This window comes from Choloepus didactylus, chromosome 23 (assembly GCF_015220235.1).
Source record: "Choloepus didactylus isolate mChoDid1 chromosome 23, mChoDid1.pri, whole genome shotgun sequence".
NCBI lineage: Eukaryota > Metazoa > Chordata > Mammalia > Pilosa > Megalonychidae > Choloepus > Choloepus didactylus.
The window spans coordinates 31,847,409-31,873,265 of record NC_051329.1 but is presented as its reverse complement, the minus strand read 5'-3'; the positions used below and the strand labels follow the sequence as shown (position 1 = coordinate 31,873,265).

General features: G+C 44.5%; 1 protein-coding gene across 1 annotated transcript; it reads left to right on the top strand.

Annotated features, from left to right (window-relative positions):
* Window positions 1-2,101: 2,101 nt before the first annotated feature.
* LOC119519339 (glycine-rich protein DOT1-like) lies at window positions 2,102-25,216 on the top strand. Its single transcript, XM_037816885.1, has 4 exons — window positions 2,102-2,138; window positions 12,266-12,424; window positions 13,118-13,466; window positions 24,944-25,216. Exons 1-4 carry the CDS (start codon window positions 2,102-2,104, stop codon window positions 25,011-25,013), a joined length of 615 nt encoding a protein of 204 aa, XP_037672813.1. The 3' UTR covers window positions 25,014-25,216.
* Window positions 25,217-25,857: the final 641 nt, after the last annotated feature.

Genomic DNA, 25,857 nt, shown 5'->3' with positions numbered 1-25,857 from the left:
GTACCCCCTCCTGTGGGCAGAACCCCTGTCCCAATCCTCTATCATCAAGCCCCAACAGATCCACCAGCAGTCATGGATCCACACTTGATGCCCCTTGGACCCCATCCTTTCTGCAGAACCCCTGTCCCAAGAGTCCATCTTTGAACCCTCAGACATCCACTTGCAGCTGCAGACCTGCCATCAGTGCCCCATGGACCTCCACACACCTGCAGAACCCTCATCACAGTCCTCCATCTTCCTGCCACTGCTGATCCATTGAAAAATTGATACCCAGAGTGCCGGGGACAGCTGCCTGCTGAGGAACCCTGGACAAGCTGGACTAAGCAATATTGATGGTTTAGGGCCCAGTTTTGAGGCCAAACAGTACCCAGAACTGTTCAGAGCACAGTTCTCCCTCTGAATCACTCTGCTCAGGGATGGGATTCCCATGGCCAGAGGACCTTGATCTGGGGACTGACTTCAACCCACTCTCCTTGTGCTGTATCTTCTGGGGAGCCCTTCTCTTTGTTGGAGTTCTCTTGTTTAAAGCATGTAAAGGATGGTGAGGTTGTGAAAAGCAGATGGACATGGAATTACAAGAGCTCTGCAAAACCAGAAAACTTGTAGTTGGGTTATTTTTAGACTGTGAGGAAGCACTTGAACACGTAAAGATGAATTCCAGAGTGACCGTGAGTGTTACTGGCAATCTGTTGAAGGAAGTCTCTGAGCTAAAAGATGCACTCAGAGAGCATGAGCAGGAAGACTTAAGGTTGCTGCAAATTTGCCTTCTCAGCTTGGTGACCCAGGAAGGACAGGATTAAAGGTCATGCCAGAGAATCCATTCTCCCTGTGTAGGAGCTGTGAACAAGTAACTGAGGATACCCAGGCCCTTGGGATAATCATGCTGGACCAGGTGAAGCTCAGCCAAGGACTTGCTTACTCAGCATGATCATCCTCAGGGCCTGGGATTCCTCAGGAACATGTTCCCGACTCCCCTTATCATCTGCTAATGTGCTGAGGGAGAGCTGGATCTCCAGGATGTTCTTTAAATCCTGTCCCACCTGGGTCACCAAGCTGAAAAGGCAAATTTGCAGCCACCATTTGTTTTCTTACTCACACAATCTGAGTGCATCTTTTAGCTCAGAGACTTCCTTCAACAGATTGTCAGTAACATTCATGGTTGCTTTAGAATTCAACTTTATGTGTTCAAGTGCTTTCTCACACTCTAAAATTGATTTACCTACAAGCTTGCTGGTTTTGGAGAACTCTTGTGACTGCAGTTCCATCTGCTTCTCATGATCTCACCATCCTTTACACTCTCAAAAGGAGAGAACTCCAAGGAAGAAAAGAGCTCCCCAGAGGATGCAGTGCAAGGACAGTGGGTTGAAGTCAGTGCCCAGACCAAGGTCTTCTGGCCATGGGAATGCCATCCCCTGGGCACAGTGAGTCACAGGGTGGACTGTCCTCTGAACAGTTCTAGGTACTGCTTGGGCCTCAAAACTGAGCCACAGAGCATCAAAATTTCCTAGCCCACCTTGTCCAATGTCAGCCCCCTCAACCTTCATGGCCAAGCCTGAGTCTGGCCCTTCCATTGGATGTTCCATTCCAGCCTGAGCTAGTGGTTCGGATTTAACCTTCCTGGGTAGAATGGAGAGAAGACCCATGGGGGAGGATTAAGTTGGATTGGAACCATCTCTGTGTTGTGACCACCATGAGAAGAAGTGTGAAGCCTGTGGTCTCTGACCAAGGCAACCAGGATCTAAATCCCAGGTCTTCCCCTTCTCAACTGTGTGGCCTTGGGCAACTGACTTTCCCTCTCCCTTTCTTCACTTGTGCAATGGGATAATAATAATAAAACAATGAAATTTCTTCCAATGTGATGCTGATTGAATGAATGTTTACAAAGTTTTTCATACCTGGCCAGACACAGTGAAAGTGTGATCTATGTGTTAAGTCTGTTTCCAGAGCCAACTATCTCCTCCAAGAGGAAGCCTTGGCTCCTGGGTGAAGGGCCCTGTTGGTGTTGATTGTTTTTCTAGCAAATGAATTTTTCAGGCTGCATTTGAAGGGGCAAAGGAGGAGTAAGGGGACAGGGTGGCCCACACACCCTGCATGGTGTCTCATGGCCACCAGCTGGATGGATGTGGCCCAGGACACAGGTGTGGCAGTGAGCCAGAACCAAGGGAGCCCCTGGAGGCCTTTGAGGCAGAAATGGAAAATGCAGCTGGACTGAGCTCATGAGAGCTGCACTGAGGAGAGATCTGTCTGGACTGGCTCATGGCCCTGCCTGCCATGCTGGCTGCCTCAGCCTTGGTGGCAAGGACCTATGGTAGTCCTCCTCCTGCTGGACATTGCCATCTGCTGGTCTTCAGTGCCCCCTCCTTCCTTGACCCCTCCTTCACTGCTGTAGTTCTTTGCTGGCTCCATGGTTTCCCCTGCCCCCCAATGCTGCCTACCCAGGCTTCCATTTCAGCCCTCCCTCTCTGGGGTCTCCTTAGCAAGTATTCAGATTTAAAGCTGCATAAGGTTTACTGTGAGCACAGGGAAAATTGGAAACAAGTCACATGATCTAATTTTTACACCAAAGAGAAAATTGTGGTCCTCAAGCCACAGAACTGCAGGCTCTGGTCATGGAAAAGACCTTATGAGTCTCACCCCCCTGTCCCCGATGGTGTCTCCACCCACACAGCCCCAGGCTGCTCACCACTTCCTTGCAAGATGGCACATTGGGCAACCATCCGAGAGCAGACACCTGCCTCCCACAACTTCCACCCAGTCAGCTTTGTTCTGCCCACTTCATTCTGGGTCCACTCAAAATGAAGCTATATGTATACATTTTTATTAGAGAATTTAAAGGACTACAGAGAAATCATGCAGAAAATGCAGCGTTACCAAACACTACTCCAGCACTGTTTTCCCTATTATTCACACTTTGCATTAGTGTGGTATATTTTCTATAATTGATGAAACAGTGTCATTATAATTATACTATCAACTATAGGCCATTGTTTACATTAGGGCTTACTGTTTGTTTTATTCAGCCCTATGGCTTTTAAAACATTTTTATTCAATAACATGTCATTCCATCTTTATTTAAAGTATGCTTCATAACTTTGGTTGTTGAGTATTATGAATGAAAAATTGTGAAAGCTTGGGATAATCTTCTCCTCCTACAAAAGGGGCAACCAGGGCAAAATGGGTACCACCCACCCCAATTCCAACTTGGGAAGCTCTGACATCCTCTCCCTTCTGAAGTCGAATTGTGGAGGGAGGGTGATTCCAGTGGTCATGTCACCTGGAAGCCCCAAAGTCCAGTCTCCCCTCCCCTGCATCAGCCAGGAGCAGGCTTGTGGCTCTCTCAACTGCTTGGGACTCTCAGGGACTGGAGCCCAAGCTGGTGCCTCCAGGAGAGCAGGGTCACCTCATGGATTCTCCATCCAGGCAGCAATTCCAGACCATTCCCAGGGCTGGCTCAATTCTTCCTCAGTGTTGCAAGACTCAGCAATCTTCAGATGAGATCCCCTTTGTATAGGTCAGAAAAGGCCATATTTTCTGATCCACCTGAGGACCACAAGTGAAAAAGAACTTCTGAAAGAAGGAGGACTTGCTCATGTCATTGCAGGGCTATGTCCCACCATCCTCCCCCAGCACAGCTGGATCAGACATTTCAGTCTCAGTCTTTCTACACACAAGATGCTTCCCCATATGGCCTGCATAACTGGTCCATGGGCAGGTGATTCCCAGCATCCCAGTCTCCCAGGACCCCTGCTTGGAAGGGCCTCCCCAGCCTCTGTGAACCCCATGGCTCACCCAGCCCTCTCCATGCCAGTGAGTTTCTTTTCTCCTTCCCACACTGCTCACCCACAGTTTTCACATCCTCACTGCATGCTTCACTTTCATACCACCTACCCCCTGGGCCCAGCCTCTGCCATGTCCTCTGCATCACAGGCCCTAGGATGGCCAGGCCCAGGTCAGTGCCCAAAAGCATTTCACACTCATAAATGCATCACCTTTTTTTGGCCATATTTAAAACAACACTCAACCTTGACAGATTTCCTGTTCACTGGAGACTATAGTATTTGAACAGGAATAGTTCTTCCCTGGATTCTCCAAATATTTATTCCTAAATCTTTATCAGGTGCTGGTGCATTAAGTGAGGGCTTGTTCCTGTGAATGGGGTCAGGCATGGCACCTCTTTCCTGCACAGGCCTGCTCTGGGGGTGACAAACCACATGTGGATTCCAAGCAGGGCAGGTCCATCTGCGGAGACCACCCAGCTCCCAGCACAGGCTCAGAGCGCAGCCCCCCTTCAGCAAGTCACTACCCAGGTGGGGGTGCACCCCCCATACCCCAGACCACAGCTCTGTCTCCAGGCCCCCCAAAGCCCCCATCCCTCATTCCCACATTCCCAGGCTGTTCTAGTTTGCTAATGCCACCGAAATGCAAAACACCAGAAATGGATTGGCTTTTATAAAAGGGGTTTATTTGGTTACACAGTTACAGTCTTAAGGCCATAAAGTGTCCAAGGTAACACATCAGCAATCAGGTACCTTCACTGGAGGATGGCCAATGGTGTCCAGAAAACCTCTGTTAGCTGGGAAGGCATGTGGCTGGCATCTGCTGCAAAGTTCTGGTTTCAAAATGGCTTTCTCCCAGGACGTCCATCTCTAGGCTGCAGTTCCTCAAAAATGTCACTCTTAGTTGCACTTGGGGTATTTGTCCTCTCTTAGCTTCTCCTGAGCAAGAATCTGCTTTCAACGACTGTCTTCAAAATGTCTCTCAGCCACAGCTCCTGTGCTTTCTTCAAAGTGTCCCTCTTAGCTGTAGCTTCTCTCCAAAACATCACTCACAGCTGCACTGAGTTGCCTCTGCCTGTTGGCTCATTTATATAGCGCCACTGATCAAGGCCCACCCTAAATGGGTGGGGCCACACCTCCATGGAAATATCTCATGAGTCATCACGCACAGCTGGGTGGGGCGCATCTCCAAAGAAACGCTCAAGAAAATCTAATCAAAACTGATAACATCTACCCACAGAAGATTACATCAAAGATAATGGCATTTGGGGGACAAAATACATTCAAACTGGCATACAGGCCCTACTGCCCTTGCCCCCAAGCCCACTCACAGCATCTCCCACCTCACCTGGGCCACCTGTTCATGGAAATCAAAGGATCTGTGGGAACCACCCAAGGGAGCCAATTCCCTGTTCCTGAAAGAGGAAGAGAAAAACTGTAGATATGATGACCTGGACAAGGGAACCTGCTCCACAGAGCAGATGCTGTCTGGTGTGCACAGCTGCAAAGGCTGCTGGACGGGCCGCCCACACCCCACAGTGTGAATGCACAACTGCATGATGGTGCTGTGCACAGCTGACTGTACACTGTGGATTATTGTATGGTCTGTGAATATATCTCAAAAAAAACTTAAATTTTTTAAAAAAAGCTGAAAAAAGATTAGACTTCATTTAGAGATATGAACAAAATGGATTTGGTTGGGACTAAGGCTAATCAGACTAAATGAAGTTTTAAAACACAATATCATCCTTTACCCTTCAGTCTGATTAGCCTTTGTGTTTTAAAACTTCAACTTCTATGTGAGAACAAAGGAACAGATATTTATTTGGTGCAAAATCCCTATTTTCTTTAGCACACTATATTATTTAACTTGTATGGTCAGTTTACTCAAACACCATAAGTATATGGAACCTTGAATAGGGGATGAGATTTGTTTGGTTTTTACATGTTAGTCTGAAGCGCTGATGCATCCCAGAGTGATTTGGGCAGAGAATAAAAAGCATTTGCAAAGACCCCTTGAGGGTCTGGGGGAGAATGTGGTGTGCCAGGCTGTATATATTATGTCCCCCAGAAAAAGCCATATTATTTGATGCAATCTTGTGGGGGCAGACGTATTACTGTAAGTTGGATCTTTTGGATTAGGCTGTTTCCATGGAGATGTGACCCACCCAACTGTAGGTGATAACTCTGATTAGATAATTTCCATGGAGTCCAGGCCCTGCCCATTCAGCAAGGGCCCTGATTAGTTTACTAGAGCCCCATGTAAGTGCTCAGACAGAAGGAGCTCAGAGCTTCAGCCAAGAGAGTGCAACAGTCAGTGCCATTTTGAAGAGGAGCTGCAGCAAAGAGAAGACAAAATGCCCCAAGGGCAGGCCAACATTTTGAAGAATGCACAGGAGCTGAGAGAAGAGCTGGAATACAACCCAGGATCAGCAAATGACAGCCATGTGCCTTCCCAGCGAACAGATGTTTTCTGCATACCAATGGCCTTTCTCTAGTGAAGGTACCCTATTGTTGTTGCCTTGCCTTGGACACTTCATGGCCTTAAAACTATAACTGTGTAACCAAATGAACCCCCTTTATAAAAGCCAATCCATTGTTGGTATTTTTTATAATGACAGCATTAGCAAACTGAACACGTGGTAATATTAAACTTCCCCACTAATAATTTTTTAATAATTCTTGATATTCTTGCAAGCATTGGGGTCTACCAGTTTGGTAGGCTGAGCCCTTGATTTTTGGACTTGCCCTTATGAAGCTTATTACTGCAAAGGAGAGGCTAAGTCTCCTTATAGTTTTGCCTAAGGGTTGCCCTCAAAGAACCTCTTTTGTTGCTCAGATCTGGCCTCTCTCTGTAAGCCAACTCTGCAGGTAAACTGACAGCCCCCCCCACACACACACATTGGACATGAGTCCCAGGTGTTTAAATCTCCCTGGTATCATGGGACATGACTCCTGGGGATAAGCCTGGCCCTGGCATCATGGGATTGAGAAAGCCTTATGAACACAAGGGGGGAGAGAAATGAAACAAAATAAAGTTTCAGTGGCTGAAAGATTTTAAATGGAGTTGAGAGGTCATTCTGGAGGTTATTCTTATGAATTATATAGATATCCCTTCTTAGTTTTAAATGTAATAGAATAGTTAGAAGGAAATACCTAAAACTGTTGAACAGCCATCTAGTATCTCTGATTCTTGAACATGGTTGAATAACTGTATAGCTTACAGGAAGTAACCAATGTGATTGTGAAAACCTTGTGGCTCACACTCCCTTTACTCAGTGTATGGACAGAGGAGTAGAAGAATAGGGACAAAAAGTAAATGAATAATAGGGGGGAGGAAGGGTATGAAATGTTTGAGTGTTCTTTTTTACTTTTATTCCTATTTTTTTTTTGTGTAGTAATTAAAATGTTCAAAAATTGATTGTGGTGATGAATGCACAAGTATATGATGACACTGTGAACAATTGATTGTACAGTTCAGATACAATCAGATGATTGTATGATTCATCAATATAGCTCAATGAAATTGCATTTAAAAAAGAGAAAAAGTAGTAGCCCAAAGTTTTCCTCATATTCCCTTCCAGTCACCTTCCCCTTAAGTAACCACCTATTCTAATCTCTACTCCTGTTCTAGTTTGCTAATGCTGCTGGGATGCAAAACACCAGAAATGGATTGGCTTTTATAAAAGGGGATTTATTTGGTTATACAGTAACAGTCTTAAGGCCATACAGTGTCCAAGGTAATACATCAGCAATTGGGTACCTTCACTGGAGGATGGCCAATGGTGTCCAGAAAACCTCTGTTAGCTGGGCATGTGGCTGGCATCTGATCGAAAGTTCTGTGTTCAAAATGACTTTCTCTCCGAATGTTCCTCTCTAGGCTGCAGTTCCTCAAAAATGTCACTCGCAGTTGCTCTTGGGGTGTTTGCCCTCTCTTGGCTTCTCCGGAGCAAAAGTCTGCTTTCAACAGCCTTCTCCAAACTATCCCTCATATGCAGCTACCCTCTCAGCTTCTGTGCATTCTTCAAAGTGTCCCTCTTGGCTGTAGCAAGCTCACTCCTTCTGTCTGAGTTTATACAGTGCTCTAGTAAACTAATCAAGGCCTATGCTGAATGGGTGGGGCTACACCTCCAGGGAAACTATCCAATCAGAGTTATCACCCACAGCTGGGTGGGGCACATTTCCATGGAAACAAACTAATACAAACATTCCACCTTAATCCCCACTAGTATGTCAGCCCCCACAAGATTGCATCAAAGAACATGGCTTTTGGGGGGACATAATACATCCAAACCAGCACAATTCCCATGGGTTAGTTTTGTCTGTTTTTTGCTTTAAATAAATGGAATCACACAGCATCTTTTTGCATTTGCCTTCTTTTAAATAATGTCTGTAGATGCATCCTGGATGTGTGTCACAGTGATGCATTCCTTTTCATGGTCTGGTGGATTTCTAGTAATTGAATATGGCAGTTTTATGTATCCATTTTACTGTTGATGGACTTTTAGGCTGACTCTTTGGCTGCTTTTAATGAAGCTGCTATGAACAGTCTTGTGCACCTCTCAGTCGGCACATGGACTCACTTTTTCTTGGGTATATACAGCTATGAGAAGAAGTTCTGGAGCTGCAGATAAAGTGTAGATAATATCAAATATTTTTTCAAAAGTAATAGAAACAATGTATATTCCCACCAGCCATACTGAGAGTTCTGTTGATGTGAGTACCAAGTTTTGGAAAGGATTTCTAATTCAGTTGTCAGTTGGGAGGGGGCTGAGGGCAATGCTGGGTCACTGAAGTGTCCTGTGTCTTGATCTGGTGGTGGTTTAATGCATACGTTTATGGACATTATGGGTGATGCTTTGTGTACCTTTTTAAGAAATTTAAGATATTCCAGCTATGTTTTCTTCTATAAGTTTTACTATCTGACATTTTACATTTAGGTTTATGATCTATCTCAAATAGATTTTTGCTTAAGGTGTGAGAAATTAAGACATTAAGTTTCATACATCCCCATATGCACATCCAAATTCACCAGCACCATTTACTAAAAAGACCACTTTTTCCCCCACTGTATTGCAGAAAACCTTTGTGTGAATCAGGTAAGTGACTATATATGTATTTCTGGATTTTATTCCATTCTGTTTGTCCAGTTCTCTCTCTTTGTGCTAATTCTACCTTATCTTAATTATTGCAGCTTTATATAAGTCTGTGTATCTGGGAGTTTAAGTGCTGCAGCTTTGATCTTAAATTTTCTCAGCTATTGCAGATGCTTTGTCGACTTGAAGTGGTTATAGCAGATATTTGCATCATGTTCTTAAAATTATGTTTGATAATTCACCATTAATTATGATATTAGCTGTAGGGCTTTTTGCAGATACCCAGTAATGGAATTGAACTAGAAATCAATAACATATAATTTTAAAAAAAGCAAACAATAGTTTTGAAATATTTAGCAATACACTTTTAAACAGAGCTGGGCATAGGGTGAGGCAAGCAATGGGCCTAAGGTGCAAAGCGCCATTTCTCCCTGCACTTTCACAGACCTGAGAAGCAGTGGCTCCTTCATTTTGTGCTTGAGGCTCCTTGTTTTCCCCATTCTAGCCCTGCACCTGGTGCTGAATAAGCCATAGGTCCATATTTTGGAAATGAAAATATTTATGGGAATGAGTGAAAGCATTTTATGGAAATTTATATCTTTAAATGCATATATTTGAAAAGAAGAAAGGTCAAAAAATCAAATCACTGCTCTCCAGAAAAATTTCTGAGATGATGGAAATGTTCTGTATTTGCACTGTCCAATGTAATAGCCACTAAACACACGTGACTTGATCTCTTGTTCTGTGGCTAGTTTAATTGATGTATTGAATTTGTGATTTAATTTTGATCTGCCTTACCAGAGAACCCCAAATAACTTATGTAGATAAACTTCCCCAATAAGTTGGACTTTAACTCCCTTCCTCCCCCACTTCCAACCCCCCTCCATTATCGGAGAGTAGTTTGGACTTAGTAACTTGCTTCCATGAACAATGTATAAAAAGGGGAAAATACCTCCACAGTGGAGAAACTTGTCACATAATCCTTGGCCAGTTGTTCAAGGCTAACTCCCCAGTGATAAGTCAGGTTAAGAGAAGGTATCCCTGCTGTGAAGTGATGAGAAGGGCTCATCACTTCTGTGATATTCCTAAAAACCTATAACCCATGTGTGATGGTGAGAAAAACAGCAGACAAACCCAAATTGAGGAACAGTCTACAAAACACCTGACCAGTAGTTACTCTTTAAAATTGCCAAGGTTGTGAAAAACAAGGAGAGTCTGAGAAACTGTCACACACTAGAGTATGCTAAGGGATGTGATGACTAAATGTGCTGTGGTATCCTGGATGGAATTCCAGAACAGACAAAGGACATAATGGAAAATCCAGTGAAATCCAGATGAAGACTAGAGTTTATTTAATAGTAAAATACAAACACTGCAGTTATTGTTAGGCCTAAGGATGTCAGTTCACATATATAAATTTTACACATTGCACATATCTTTAAATTGATGATGTCTTAATTTTAACTATGAACAGAAATCTTTTAAGTGCAAAGTATCGATCATATTTAGATCGTGTGATCTTGATACTGTTAGAAAACCTGGTTCTAAATAATCAGGCCCGCCTGATCCCATATCAAATAGAGAAACAAGTCTCTTCTATGCTGAGAAGCTGAGTTTATTGAAGATGCATCAACACGGAACTGGAGGAAAAATAAATCTTTCCAAGACTGGTTCAGAGTGAGAAGAATTGTTTGGGCTTTTATAACCCAAAACAGATAAAGAAATGGTCAGAATCCAGAAAAAAGCAGAAGGAGCATGTCCGTGTGATGGGGTTGACACCGTCATAGTTCTAGGGACCACAGAAACGGGTCTCACCAATATCTCCTATGGGGAGAGAGCATGCAGGCACAGCACTAGGAGCCTGGTTTAAATATGCAAGCACTTCAATTAAAACAGAGGTTTAATTTTTTTCTTTATATTTTTACTAGGATTATATTAGATAATGGGTAGAACATAATTTATATGCTTGCCTTGCCTCTTTTTAAAAGTCTTTCTTTGTTGTTGTTGAAGATGAAGCCGTGACTTGTAGCTAACTGCAGGCACTTTCAGAGAAGCATCAGAGTAAAACAATGAAACCAACAAGGGAATTTGGCTGTTTCTGTGACATATAACATTTTAAAAAATAACTTGCTTCCATACTGTTGTGTAATATTATGCAGATCAGTAACCAAAAGAAGGTTAGAAAACTATTCATTTTTATAATATTGTCTAAACATTTCTTATGCAATTTAAAACATATTAACCATTTTTAGCACTTCATTTTTTTTTCAAGGTGAAAGAACAAATTCTTTGCAACTGTTGGGAATAAAAAGATATTTCTTAGGGCTTGACCTTGAGAAAGCAAAATGTTAAAAGTTGTTAGAATTGAATCTGACCATAACACCACAAATTTAGAAGTTGATAAAGGAATTGCTTTTTAAAAAATCCCACATTTTTGAAAAATAATCAACTATTACCACATAACCCTTGCAATAAAAGAGAATCACTAGGCAAATTAGGGAATACATGAAATTGAGTGATAATGAACATATTACAGTCAAAGGTTGTCAGACAAAGCTAAATGAGTAGTTAAAGCCAAATTTGTAGCATTAAACATATGGGAGAAGGTTGTAAACAATGAGCTAGACTTGTTTCTAAAAAGTTGCGAAGAGTAGCAACAGAGCAAACCCACAGGGTGAAGAATGAAGAAATTATAAAGAGTGGGGAAAATATAAATGAAATAAAGAAGAGAATAGCTTTACAGAAGATTACCAAAATAAAAAGCTGGTTCTTCAAAAGATTATTAATTTAAACAAACTTCTGGCAGAACTGGCCAATAAATTAAAGAAGAAAAAGTACAAGTAAACAAACGACCTGCAAACTTTTTCTATAAATAGCCAGGTAATAAGTATTTTAGGCTTTGAGAGCAGTGAGCCCAGTTTCTGTTGCAATTAATCCACTCTGGTGATGCAGCAGGAAAGCAGCCAGAGACAATACAGCAGGGAACCGACAAGTCTGTGTTCCAACAAAAAAAGTTACTTATGGATACAAATGTGAATTTCATGTAAATTTCACATCACCAAAATAACATTGTCCATTTAACCTCCTTCCCCAACCACTTAAAATTGTAACCACCATTCTTAGCTAGCTGCAAGCTGTGCAAAACCAGGTGGCGAGCTGGATTGGATTCAGCCCCAGATGCAATCTCAGGGGAGGGGGTGTGAAGGCCCAGTTGCATTGTCAAGCTCCATAACCATGGAGCATGCACTAGTGCTTTTATGGAAAAGGTGACACACCTGAGGTTATGAGCCCTGGATTCTAGAAGGAGAAACATATTCCTGGAGGGACCGAACCTCTGCTACCCAAGCCCTTCCAGAGACCTCGGGTCTTTGCTGCTCTCTCTGCTCCCCGCAGCCAGACTGTGCAGCACCAGTTCACCGCTAGGGGAACCAGAGAGCGCACATGGGCCTGACCAGAAGCCGGCCTCAGGAAGGGAACTGGAAGCCAAGCAGAGGTCCCAGTGGGTGCGCAGAGGGGACTGCAGCGGCCAAGGCCTGAGGAGGCTTCCTTGTGGTGGGCTCCGCCTGGGGCGCGCCTTGGGCCTGGTGCCTTGGCCGAAAGGAAAGGAGCACACAACCTGAGTCACTTTCCAATTGGACGTTATTTTTCACTTGCTGAAATGTCCTCCACCTTGGGAATCCCTCACGCCAAGCAAGGGGAGCTGGCTCTTGGCTGTCCTGGGGGCTGCTGGTCAGCAGACAGCCCTTCCCTCTGAGAGTCTCTTCTCCCTCTCCGCCCTAAGCGAGTGCATGGACGCACAGACAGGCAGTACCACCCCTCCAAACCTTAGGGGCACATCAGGAGCAGGACCAGACTTGGCCTAATCCTACTCTTTATTAATTAGCTCTGCGTTCCGGAGAGTGATCTGCACTTGGGCTTGAAGCTCTGAGGCAGGCCTGGGGCGGGGGATGTGGTAAGAAGACACACTTCCTAAATAAAGAGAGGGCAGAATGGAAGTGCCGGCTCCCACCGCTGGCCAGGCCAGGAAGTAGGACTAAGCCAGCAGGGGCTCCCCATCCAAAGGGGTGCTTGGGTTTGGGGGCAGGGCCCTCACTTCTCTCGGGTACCCCAGTACCCCGTTTGGCCCCGGGAGGCAGAGTGTCCTAGGCATCTTTGGCCCCAGGGGGAGTCGCCTGGCCCCGAGCCGATTCCAGAGGGGCGGGGGCGCGGGGACCCGGGAGCTGCGCCTTTAAGGCCTGCCTCTAGAGGAGCGAACGCAGGGGCCGGGCGCGGGGCGGGGCCTCGGCGGGGCGGCCGCGCGGCTTCACCTGCCGCTGGGATCCCGCGGAACTGAGGCGCGGGCCGCTGCGAGGTTGACAGACGCACCGGCCAGAGGGAGCGCGCCGCCGTTCCCACTTGGCCAGGCTCCGGGGAGCCCGGGCGGCGAGGGTGGCGGACGCAGCCAGGCTGGAGGTTCCGGGCAGGCGCGGGGGAGCGGTGGCGGCGGCGAGCGGACTCCGGACACCGGGCAGGCGTCTGGGCACGGCGCGGCGGGGAAGATGACCGCGGGCTCCTGCTCCTCCTCCTGGTGCTCTCGCTCTCCGGCTCGCTCCGGGTAAGTTGCCGCCCCCCGCCCCCCCCCCCCAATGCCAGCCTCTTGGGAGTCCGGGGCAACTAGGGGCCGGCCCCGGAGGTAGAGGGGCGCGCACAGGCCGAGCGGGGCTCTTCTGAGCTTCCCTGGACGTGCCAGTGACCTCGCCGCGCGCTCCGTGGCACCCAGCCCGGCACCCGCGTTCCTCGAAGCCGCCTGCGGTCGGCAGGAGTGGGAAGGCGCCGGGGCGGCGTGGAGCGGCGAAGCGGGGCGAGAGTGTGGGCGGGTGGCCGGGATACCGTCACTGCGCGCAGCGGGACCCGCCGAGCATCCCTCGCCGCCTGGTGCCCGCGGCCGCTACCCGGAGTTCGGCTCGCCCGCGCCGGGACAGGCTGCCCGCTGGCGGAGCCGGCGCACCCTCTACTTCCCGGGAGCTGCGCGCCTCTGGAGTTAGCGCTCCAGCCGGGCTCAGGGCTCAGGGCTAGGGCATCCTGGCGGGGGCCGGCCGGGAACAGGGGCCGTCAGGTCCGGCCGCCTCTGCGCTGGGGCTGGGGATCCGCTGCCCAGAGTCGCCCTGCTCTTCTTCCGGGTGGCGGCCAAGACCGTCTCTGCGACTGGGTGGCGGATGTGGACCGCTGGACACCCTGTCACCGAGCGCCGCCGCGCGCCGGCTGCAGCAGGAGTCCTGGCGGGGCCCGCAGGGCTGGGAGCAGGGCGGGGTGGTCGTGTTCCGGGCCCCTGCGGGCGAGGAGTGCGCCCTGGGATCGCGGGGCTCCCGCTTTCTTGCTGGAGAGCCGCGCCGGCCCTCTGCCCAGCTTGTTCTCTGCATTTCGCGGGGTGCAGGGCCTGAGGGGTTGGGCGTGCCGAGAAGCTGGGGGTGGGGGGGTGGGAAATCTTCAAGTGCAAAGTATCAATCATATTTAGATTGTGTAATCTGACCATAATACCCCGAAATTAGAAATTGATAAAGTAATAGTTTAAAAAAATCCCACGTATTTTGGAAAATAAATAAAATATTACCACATAACCCTTCCAATAAAAGAGAGTCACTGGAGGAATTACGGAATAAATGTAATTGAATGATAATGGACATACTACATATTACACTCAAAATTGTGAGCCAAAGCTTAATCAATACTTAAAGGGAAATCTATAGCATTAAACACATGGCGGGGGTTATAAACAGTGATCCAGGCTTCTTTCTTAAAAGTTGCAAACAGTAGCAACTGAGAGAGCCCATAGGGGTCAAGAAGGAAGAAATTATAAAGAATGGGGAAAATATAAATGAAATAGAGAAGAAAATAGCTTTACAGATTAACAAAATAAAAAGCAGGTTCTTTCAGAAGATTATTAAACTTTTGGGAGGATTGGTCAATAAATTAAAGAAGAAAAAGTTCAAGTAAACCAACGACCTGCAAACGTTCCCTGTAAAGAGCAAGGTAGTAAACATTTTAGGCTTTGAACGCAGTAAAGAGCAGTGTCTGTTGCAATTAATCAACTCTGATGTTGTTGCAGGAAAGCAGCCAAAGACAATATCCAAGGGAATGAGCTTGTCTGTGTTCCAATAAAATCGTTATCTATGAACACATGTGAATTTCATCTAAATTCACGTCAACAAAATAACATTCTTTTAACCTCTTCCCGCAATCACTTAAAATTGTATGCATCATTCTTAAATAGCTGCAAGTTGTGCAAAACCAGGCAGGGGGCTAGATTGGATCGCCCCTAGTTGCAACTTCAAGGAAGGGGGCATCAAGGCCCAGTTGCACTTTCAAGGTCCATAACCATGGAGCACACGCTACTGCTCTTATGGAAAAGGTGACACACCTGAGGATTATGAGAGCTGGATGCTAGGAAGGGAAATGTATTCCCCGAGGGACTGAACCTCTGCAACCCAGGCCCTTGTAGGGACACCAGGTCTTTGCCGCTAACTGCGCTCCCTGAAGCCAGACTGCAGCAGCACCAGGTCGCCGCTAGGGGCGCCAGAGCGCGCACATACTGCCGACCCGCGCCTGACCTCGCGCCAGGACCTGGCAGCCAATCAGAGGTCGCAGCGGGCTCTTGTGCGGAGGCGACGGCGGTGCCTGAGGCTGAGGCGGCTTCCTTGTCCTGGGCTTCGCCTGGGGCGTTTCCCGCAGCTCTAGGACTGACTTGGACGCGACCTGTAAGGACTCCGGCGTGGGGTGTGCGGCACCTAGAATGGGCCCAAGCGTTCCCTTCGAGGAGGCAGGAGGGATTCGGTGACCGAAGCCCCGCGGGTCTTGATGGTGCTCCCGGTCCTTTGTGGCCTGAGGGGTCTGTCCGCGCCATGGTTCTCCGAAGGGACGGTCTGCTTATCCCCGGTGGGTCCCTTTCGCCTTTCCTCCTGTCCCCTCATTCCCCTCCCTCTGCTGCCCTGAGGGCCTGGCCTCCCGCCCCCTCCCCTCCCCCTCCCGCGGCTTCCCCTCCCCCCGCGGTCCCCACCTGCGCTCCTGGGGAAGGGGCCCCACCAGGCCCTCAGCGCCCTCCTCCCCGTCGGACCCCCTTGTGGTGTCTCTCTCTCTCCCTCTCTCTCTCTCTCTCCCTCCCTCCCCCTCCCTCCCTCCCCCGCTCTTTCCCTGTTAGAACAACTCAGCAAAATAAAATTCGGGTTTATTGTTGGACAACATTGATTCATACATCAAACAGAACACAAATAAATAAATAAACATCAACTTTATAGATAAAAATTTAAAAGGGAAAAAAAGGAAATCTTTATCTTTGGCCTTTTTAACCATCTCATACAAACCCACTGCTTATACATACACAAAAATGTTACTGGACTACTCAGAATAAGATTGATTTTTTTGTTGTTGTTTTTGCTTATTTTTAGAAGGTTTTTTTCTTTCCTTTTAGAGGATACTAGACTTAGTCAAACTATGAATAAAGTCAGAAGTAAAACAGAACGCTCATCAGAGATCACTAAAAACGGCTGATTCCTAACAATATGTACAAAAATATAAAATGGAAATAAAAAAATACACATTTTCCTTTTTAATGTACTTTTTTTTTACTATTGTGTGTTTGAATTTTATTATATTTATGATGAGATGCCATGATAAGGTTTTTTTTTATCTTCATTTTATTGAGATATATTCACATACCACGTAGTCATACAAAACAAATCGTACTTTTGATTGTTTACAGTACCATTACATAGTTGTACACTCATCACCTAAATCAATCCCTGACACCCTCATTAGCACACACACAAAAATAACAAGAACAACAATTAGAGTGAAAAAGAGCAATTGAAGTAAAAAAGAACACTGGGTACCTTTGTCTGTTTGTTTCCTCCCCCTATTTTTCTGCTCATCCATCCATAAACTAGACAAAGTGGAGTGTGGTCCTTATGGCTCTCCCAACCCCACCGTCACCCCTCATAAGCTACACCTCTATACAACTGTCTTCGAGACTCATGGGTTCCGGGCTGTAGCCTGATAGTTTCAGGTATCCACCACCAGCTACCCCAATTCTTTAGAACCTAAAAAGGGTTGTCTAAAGTGTGCATAAGAGTGCCCACCAGAGTGGCCTCTCGGCTCCTTTTGGAATCTCTCTGCCACTGAAGCTTATTTCATTTCCTTTCACATCCCCCTTTTGGTCAAGAAGATGTTCTCCGTCCCACGATGCCAGGTCTACATTCCTCCCCGGGAGTCATATTCCACGTTGCCAGGGAGATTCACTCCCCTGGGTGTCTGATCCCACGTAGAGGGGAGGGCAGTGATTTCACCTTTCAAGTTGGCTTAGCCAGAGAGAGAGGGCCACATCTGAGCAACAAAGAGGCATTCGGGAGGAGGCTCTTAGGCACAACCATAGGGAGGCCTAGCCTCTCCTTTGCAGCAACCGTCTTCCCAAGGGTAAAACCTACGGTAGAGGGCTCAACCCATCAAACCACCAGTCCCCTATGTCTGTGGTTATGTAAGCAACCATCGAGGTGGGGTAGGCCAATACCCCTGCATTCTCCACAGGCTCCTCAAGGGGGCACTACATCTTTTTTGTTTTCCTTGTTTTTCTTTTTTTTTTTTTTTAACTTTCCCTTCTTTTTTAAATCAACTGTATGAAAAAAAAGTTAAAAAGAAAACAAACATACAATAAAAGAACATTTCAAAGAGACCATAACAAGGGCGTAAGAAAAAGACAACTAACCTAAGATAACTGCTTAACTTCCAACATGTTCCTACTTTACCCCAAGAAAGTTACATAATATAGCAACATTTCTGTGAACTTGTTCCTACTATATCCATCAGAAATTAACAGACCATAGTCATTCCTGGGCATCCCCAGAACGTTAAATAGCTTATCTGTTCTTCTTGGATTATTGTTCCCCCTTCCTTAATTGCTCTCTATTGCTAGTTGCCCTACATTCTACATTATAAACCATTTGTTTTTACATTTTTCAAAGTTCACATTAGTGGTAGCATATAATATTTCTCTTTTTGTGCCTGGCTTATTTCGCTCAGCATTATGTCTTCAAGGTTCATCCATGTTGTCATATGTTTCACGAGATTGTTCCTTCTTACTGCCGCGTAGTATTCCATCGTGTGTATATACCACATTTTATTTATCCACTCATCTGTTGAAGGACATTTGGGTTGTTTCCATCTCTTGGCAATTGTGAATAATGCTGCTATGAACATTGGCGTGCAGATATCTGTTCGTGTCACTTTCCGATCTTCCGTGTATATACCGAGAAGTGCAATCGCTGGATCAAATGGTAACTCTATATCTAGTTTTCTAAGGAACTGCCAGACTGACTTCCAGAGTGGCTGAACCATTATACAGTCCCACCAACAGTGAATAAGAGTTCCAATTTCTCCACATCCCCTCCAGCATTTGTAGTTTCCTGTTTGTTTAATGGCAGCCATTCTAATCGGTGTTAGATGGTATCTCATTGTGGTCTTAATTTGCATCTCTCTAATAGCTAGTGAAGCTGAACATTTTTTCATGTGTTTCTTGGCCATTTGTATTTCCTCTTCAGAGAACTGTCTTTTCATATCTTTTGCCCATTTTATAATTGGGCTGTCTGTACTATTGTCATTGAGTTGTAGGATTTCTTTGTATATGCAAGATATCAGTCTTTTGTCAGATACATGGTTTCCAAAAATTTTTTCCCATTGAGTTGGCTGCCTCTTTACCTTTTTGAGAAATTCCTTTGAGGTGCAGAAACTTCTAAGCTTGAGGAGTTCCCATTTATCTATTTTTTCTTTTGTTGCTTGTGCTTTGGGTGCAAAGTCTAGGAAGTGGCCGCCTAATACAAGGTCTTGAAAATGTTTTCCTACATTATCTTCTAGGAGTTTTATGGTACTTCCTTTTATATTGAGATCTTTGGTCCATTTTGAGTTAATTTTTGTGTAGGGGGTGAGGTAGGGGTCCTCTTTCATTCTTTTGGATATGGATATCCAACTCTCCCAGCCCCATTTGTTGAAAAGACCATTATGACTCAGTTCAGTGACTTTGGGGGCCTTATCAAAGATCAGTCGGCCATAGATCTGAGGGTCTATCTCTGAGTTCTCAATTCGATTCCATTGATCTATATGTCTATCTTTGTACCCATACCAAATCTCTTTAGTACTGAACCTTTCTCCAAGTCTCTCTGTCCTGTCTTTGTTTCTCTGTCTGTAGGGCTCTCTTTAATATCTCCAATAGGGCAGGTCTCTTGTTAGCAAATTCTCTCAGCATTTGTTTGTCTGTGAAAAATTTAAGCTCTCCCTCAAATTTGAAGGAGAGCTTTGCTGGATAAAGTATTCTTGGCTGGAAATTTTTCTCACTCAGAATTTTAAATATATCGTGCCACTGCCTTCTCGCCTCCATGGTGGCTGCTGAGTAGTCACTACTTAGTCTTATGCTGTTTCCTTTCTATGTGGTGAATTGCTTTTCTCTTCCTGCTTCTCTTCTGTGTTTGACAGTGTGATCAGTATATGTCTCGGAGTGGGTTTATTTGGATTTATTCTATTTGGAGTTCGCTGAGCATTTATGATTTGTGTATTTATGTTGTTAAGATTTGGGAAGTTTTCCCCAACAATTTCTTTGAATACTCTTCCTAGACCTTTACCCTTTTCTTCCCCTTCTGGGACACCAATGAGTCTTATATTTGGACATTTCATATTATCTATCATATCCCTGAGGTCCATTTCGATTTTTTCAATTTTTTTCCCCATTCTTTCTTTTATGCTTTCATTTTCCATTCTGTCATCTTCCAGGTCACTGATTCGTTGTTCAACTTCCTCTAGTCTTGTACTATGAGTGTCCAGAATCTTTTTAATTTGGTCAACAGTTTCTTTAATTTCCATAAGATCATCCATTTTTTTTATTTAGTCTTGCAATGTCTTCTTTATGCTCTTCTAGGGTCTTCTTGATTTCCTTTGTATCCCGTACTATGGTCTCATTGTTCATCTTTAGTTCTTTGAGTAGCTGCTCTAGGTGCTGTGTCTCTTCTGATCTTTTGATTTGGGTGCTTGGGCTTGGGTTATCCATATCGTCTGGTTTTTTCATATGCTTTATAATTTTCTGTTGTTTTTGGCCTCGTGGCATTTGCTGAACTTGATAGGGTTCTTTTAGGATTTGTAGACCAATTGAAATCCTTATCTCTAATTTATCAGATCTACAGCTTCGTGGAGTACACTTTCTCTAGCTAACCAACAGGTGGCGTCCACGAGCCACCTGTTCTCCACAAGCCAGTTCTCCCCTGCTTAGCCTTTTTGGTGAGTGGGGGAGTGAGTCTTGTGGGGTCCAATTGGTGTACCAAGCTTGCGTGTGTAGTTGGTGTTGCCTGCCCTGTATATGGGGCGTGTTTCTGGGCAGTCAGGGAGGGGGGTGGCCCTAACAATCAAATCTCCCTGGTGATCCTAGAGTTTTAAAGCTGCTGCAATAGTCTAATCCTTCAGTTCAGTCCTGCCACAGTTTGTCTCTGCCACTGACCCACAAGTCCTTGGTATTGGCGTATGGCTCCTGAGACTTGCAAGTGGGCCCCTCTTCCAGGCCGTGCACCCCGGGTCCTCTGTTGAGGGATGACTGTGCTATGTCACAGGTGAGTGCCGTCCCCCCAGGGCAATTCTGGGCTGCTGGGCTGTGTAGGGAGGCTCCCAGTCTGCTGAACTGATGGCTGAATGGGGCTTTGTTAATTCACACTGCTCCACCTTCCCAGCTCTGGGACAATCAGCTGAGGTTGCAGGGAAGGCTAATGTGCATGCCCAGTTTTGTGGTGTGTGCCTGTTATTTGAAGCACTTCCGTCACACTGGGTTGTCTGGGGCAGCTCTGGGCTATGGGGCTGGCGATGCGCAGGAGTGTTTCCTGTCCACCAGGATGATGGCTGTGAGCGGACACCACCCTTTTCTTGGGAGGTTGTGGTGTTTAGTGAATTTTCTCAGCCACTGGATTATTGCCTTTTGTTTCAGAGCTCTCTTAGTTCTGCTCTTGACTTGACCTGCCCAAATTGCAAGTCTTTGAAGCTTTCTGTATTGGGCTTCTTAGAGTAATTGTTTTAGAAAAAGAAAAAAGGATTAAAAAAAAAAAAAAAAAGAAAGAAAAGGGCCCTCCTCAGAGATCTAATGGGTTATTGAAATGCTAAGAGACAAAGCAACCAGGGCCATTAAGGAAAGGTCCACAGGGCAGAGAGATCAGCTTTTCTTCGGGATTTGCATATGTGCCTCAGGGCTTGAGCCTCTGCCCTTCCCCTTTCTATGTTCATCAGAACTCCAAAAATCCTCCGCTTTTATTTTGGAGTTTTTCGTGTTGTTTTTTTTTTCTATGCCTGTCTCCTCTCTGCTGGGCTGGCTGCTCTCAGATTCTCTGGTGTCTGGTCTCAGTCTGTCTATGGTTGGAGTTTGGATCAGTAGAATGAGTTTCCGATAAGGGCTGCCACTGCAGTTCTCCCTTCTCCTTCCCGGAGCTGACAGCCCCTCCTCCCACGGGACTGAGCCTGGCAGGGAGGGGCGCGGGTCCCCTGGCCGCAAAAACTTACAGATTTCGCTGATCTCAGCAGTTCGACATTTTCATGAGTGTTGTATGAAGTATGCCCAAAGTCAGATTGCTCTGTGGTGTCCAGTCCACGCAGTTCCTGGCTTTCTACCTACTTTCCTGGAGGAGTAACTAAAACATACAGCTCACCAGTCCGCCATCTTGCCACGCCTCAAAAAAAAATAAGGTTTTAAGGACAACAGGATTCAGTGGTGAAATGTCTTTGACAAGACTGTTTTATTTTAACAAGGAAAATACCAAAATAACAGCAGGAAAGGTTATAGGACTTACCTGTCATCAAAAAGTTTGCACCTCAACATTTAGATTCACACAGTGACCACATTCTCTGGGATCCCTGCCTTTTTTTTTAATTGAGATTGTTTACATACCATACAGTTATCCAGAGATCCAAAGTGTGCAGTTGCCCCCAGTACCATCATACTCTGTGCATCCATCAACATAATTTTTTTTCAATTTTTAGAACATTTTCATTATTGCAGAAAAGAAATGAAGACAGTAAAAGGAAACTCAAATCCTCCCATACCCCTAACCACCCCCCCATTACTGACTCATAGTAATGGTATAGTACATTTGTTACTGTTGATGAAAGAACATTAAAATACTACTAACTGTAGTATATAGTTTGCAATAGGTATATTTTTCCCTATATTCCCCTCTATTATTAACTTCTAGTTATAGTGGCATACATTTGTTCTAATTCATGAAAGAGATTTCTAATATTTGTACAGTTAATCATGGACATTGCCCACCACAAGATTCACTGTTTTATGTATTCCCATCATTTGACCTCCAGTTTTCCTTCTGGTGACATATGGGACTCTGAGCTTCCCCTTTCCATCACATTCATGCACCATTCAGCACTACTAGTTATTCTCACAATGTTCTACCATCACCTCTGTCCATTTCCAAACATTTAAGTTCAACAGGGTTGAACATTCTGTTCATAATAAGCAACCACTCCACATTCTTTAGCCTCGTTCTATATCCTGGTAACTTATATTTCACGTCTATGAGTTTTCATATTATAATTAGTTCATATCAGTGAGACCATGCAATATTGGTCCTTATGTGTCTGACTTATTTCACTCAATATAGTGCCCCCAAGTTTTCTTCATCCCATTTTTAAAGACAGTTTTGTTCACACACCATACATTCCATCCTAAGACAACAAGCAGTGGTTCCCTTTACAGTCACGTATTTATGTATTAACCATCATCACCACTAACTATGTAAAGATATCTCCATTTCCTCCGCATTTCATTTTAATAGTGGTTTTCTGTTCGTCTGTTTCTAATAATGAATAAACGGCAACCCTGCCCTTTCTCACCGTGGAGTTTTCATTGGTAACTGTCATTTCTTTTGTCTGACATATCTAAGATGCTTTTTTACCAAATTCATAGAATTACCAGGTGATGGTTAATGACAGGGAACGGTGAGATCTTGTTTGTTTGAGCATTTATTTGAAACAGTCAGGATGAGTAGGGCAGTGAGGATCCTGGGCTTCAATTTTGCTAGATTTACCACCAAACTCTGTGACTTACTATCAGCAAAACCTGGGGAAATTACTGAATTCCCATTATACAAAAATAGGAATAAAAGTACATATCTAACAGGACTGCTAAACATTGAATGTAAATATGTGTGAGATTCTTGGCTCATAGAACATGTTCCCTATGAATTTTATATAATCATTTTTTGTTGTTTGTAGCTCAACTCCACATTCTATATTATAGATTTGCAATTATTTTCCATTGTCTAACATCTATCTTCTGTTTTTTTTTTCTAGTTTTCTTTAGTCTATAAATAGAATTCCTAAAAGTTAATTTCTTCATCCCTCTCCCTCCTTTTTTGTGTCAAGTTCCTATTTCTTGCCTTAGTCATAACAACTTTGCTCAGTTTTTAACCTGCTTAACTGCTTGCTTCTGTTTTCAGACTGGTTCACATTTTATCCCTGCTTGAGGAAATATTGCTGAGTCTTTGCTGAATGCACGGCTAAGCCCTGCCAGTGCTGAGGTGGGAAGACAAAGGCCCTGCCCCCTATGCAGGTATAGGCTATGAAGCTGGCAGAGTCTCAATCCATATTTAGTCATTGTTTCATATTGTGTTTGAATCTGTTATGTACCCCATAAAAAGCCTTGTTATTTAATGCAATCTTGTGGGGGCATACCTATTGTGGGTCGGATCTTTTGATTAGGTTGTTTCCATGGCGATGTGACCTATTCAACTGTGGGTGATAACCTTTTGATTAGATTATTCCCATGGAAGTGGAATCCTGCCTATTCAAGGTGGGTCTTGATTAGTTTACTGGAGTCCTTAAAACAGCTCAGGGGCCAACACAGACACAGACACTTGGAGATGCAGAGAGAAAGACATTTGGAAATGCTAAGCTAAAAGTTGGAACCCAGAGAAGCTAAGAGAGGACACTTAGATAAAAATGTCGTGGAAAATGCTTAGAGAGAAATGCCTTGGGAGAACAAGCAAGGATGCACAGAATCTGAGATAGAGGAACTAAGAGAGACTGAGGCCCGGAGACATTTTGGAGAAAGCAATTTTAAAACCAGAGCCCAGGAGTAAATGATCAGCAGATGGCAGCTCTCAGAAGTGTTGCAGATGCCATCAGCCTTTCTTCAATGAAGGTATCCCCATGTTGATGCGTTAGTTTGGACAATTTTTTGGCCTTATACCTGTTAATTCATAACATATAAATCCCCTTTATAAAAGCCAATCCATTTCTGGTATTTTGTATAACAGCAGCTTTAGCAAACCAGAACACTTCCTTAAGTGGGATTTTTAAAATATGATCAAAGTGTGGTGTGGAGGGGCAAAATGGAATCATTTGAAATATAAAACTGAGCAATAAGGGAGACAAATTTTTCTTTTATTATTCGTAAGAGTTTTATTGTATCATGCTCTAAATAGAATAAATTTGAAAAGTGTTTAACCCCAGCTGTGCATTTTTAAGAATGTGTTTCATCCTCAGGGGTAGAGTTTTGCAAAGAAACCCTTCTTTAAATTCAGCATCCAGTGCTGCTATTTCTGGGCATTTTGACTCACTCGAATTATTGTCTTAAATATTTTATAGGATTGAGTCAGCATTTTACCAATTCCTTTGTGAAACCTCCGGAACCAGGTGGAAACATTTGACAGAAATGTGGCTCCCATAAGCATCTGACTTTACCAAGTGGAAGATGTGTTGGACAAGATTGAAAAGAAACCAGCGAGTTAATGTGAGGGGATCATGCAGGTAGCCAGCAGGGTGGATTGTGGTGCCTCTGGGAGCGGATGCTGTCAGGGGGTGCCCACTTATGGATGTGTCCTTGCCACACAGCAGACACGTGGCATTTCTGTAGGTGGGAAGGACAGAGGTGATGATGAGTCTCATACTTGGGTTGAAGGTGCTATAACCAGACATTTACTTAAACTGCCTTTAATTCTGAGTGGGTGTCGGTCCAAGTTGGGCTTTGATTTTTCCCCACATGATGGCTTTGTGTTTTCTTACATCTAGCAGTTACTGTTGGAGCTGGATGATGCTGACCTCCAGGTGGAGAACATCCATGGCCAAGCCCTCATTTTGATGAACAGCAGAGTGGTCTCCAGCAGGGAATTGGTCAAACCCAAGCTAGCTGAACCTAACAAAAATTTTGAGATGGTGTCTCAGCATATCAAAATTGCCAACATAAGTAATCTTTTCATGTACAACTCTTTCCCTGTGTATGTGTATCTAAACGATATATGATGATAGACCATGTGCATAAAATTTTTAAAAATTAAAATAATACTCATGCTTTTCTTGAATGGTGCACCTGTCCTCATTTATTTGAGATTGTGCAGATAATAGAGAGAAAAGGAATCAGTATTGAAGAAAATAACCCACATGAGAAACGGTTTCAAAGACTCAATTGAATGTTAAAATTGATTATGAAATAATGAGAATAATTCCCAAGGTAGGCTTGATTTCTTTTTGCCTTTCCAATGGGAGATTATAGTGTTTTAGCTTTCATTTTTAAATAGCTTCATTGAGATGTATTCCTATACCAGATAATCATCCAAAGTGTACAGTCAATGATTCACAGTATCATAGTGTGTTGATAACGAACAGTTGTGAAGTCATCACCACAATCAATTTTTGAACATTTTAATTACTTCCAAAAAAGTAAGAATAAAAATAAATTTAAAAACAACACCCAAAACATCCCATACACCTTATCCCCCCCATTATTGATATATTTTTCTCTTTGTTTTCTTACTTATCTTTTAATACACTGGATGAGGGGATTGTCAATCACAAGGTTTTTTTCAATTAAAAAAGTCACACCGTAAGTGCTATATAGTTTTACAGTCTTCTTAAAGAATCAAAGATACTGGATTACATACAGTTGAACAGTTTCAGGTATTTCCTACTACCTATCCCAATATACT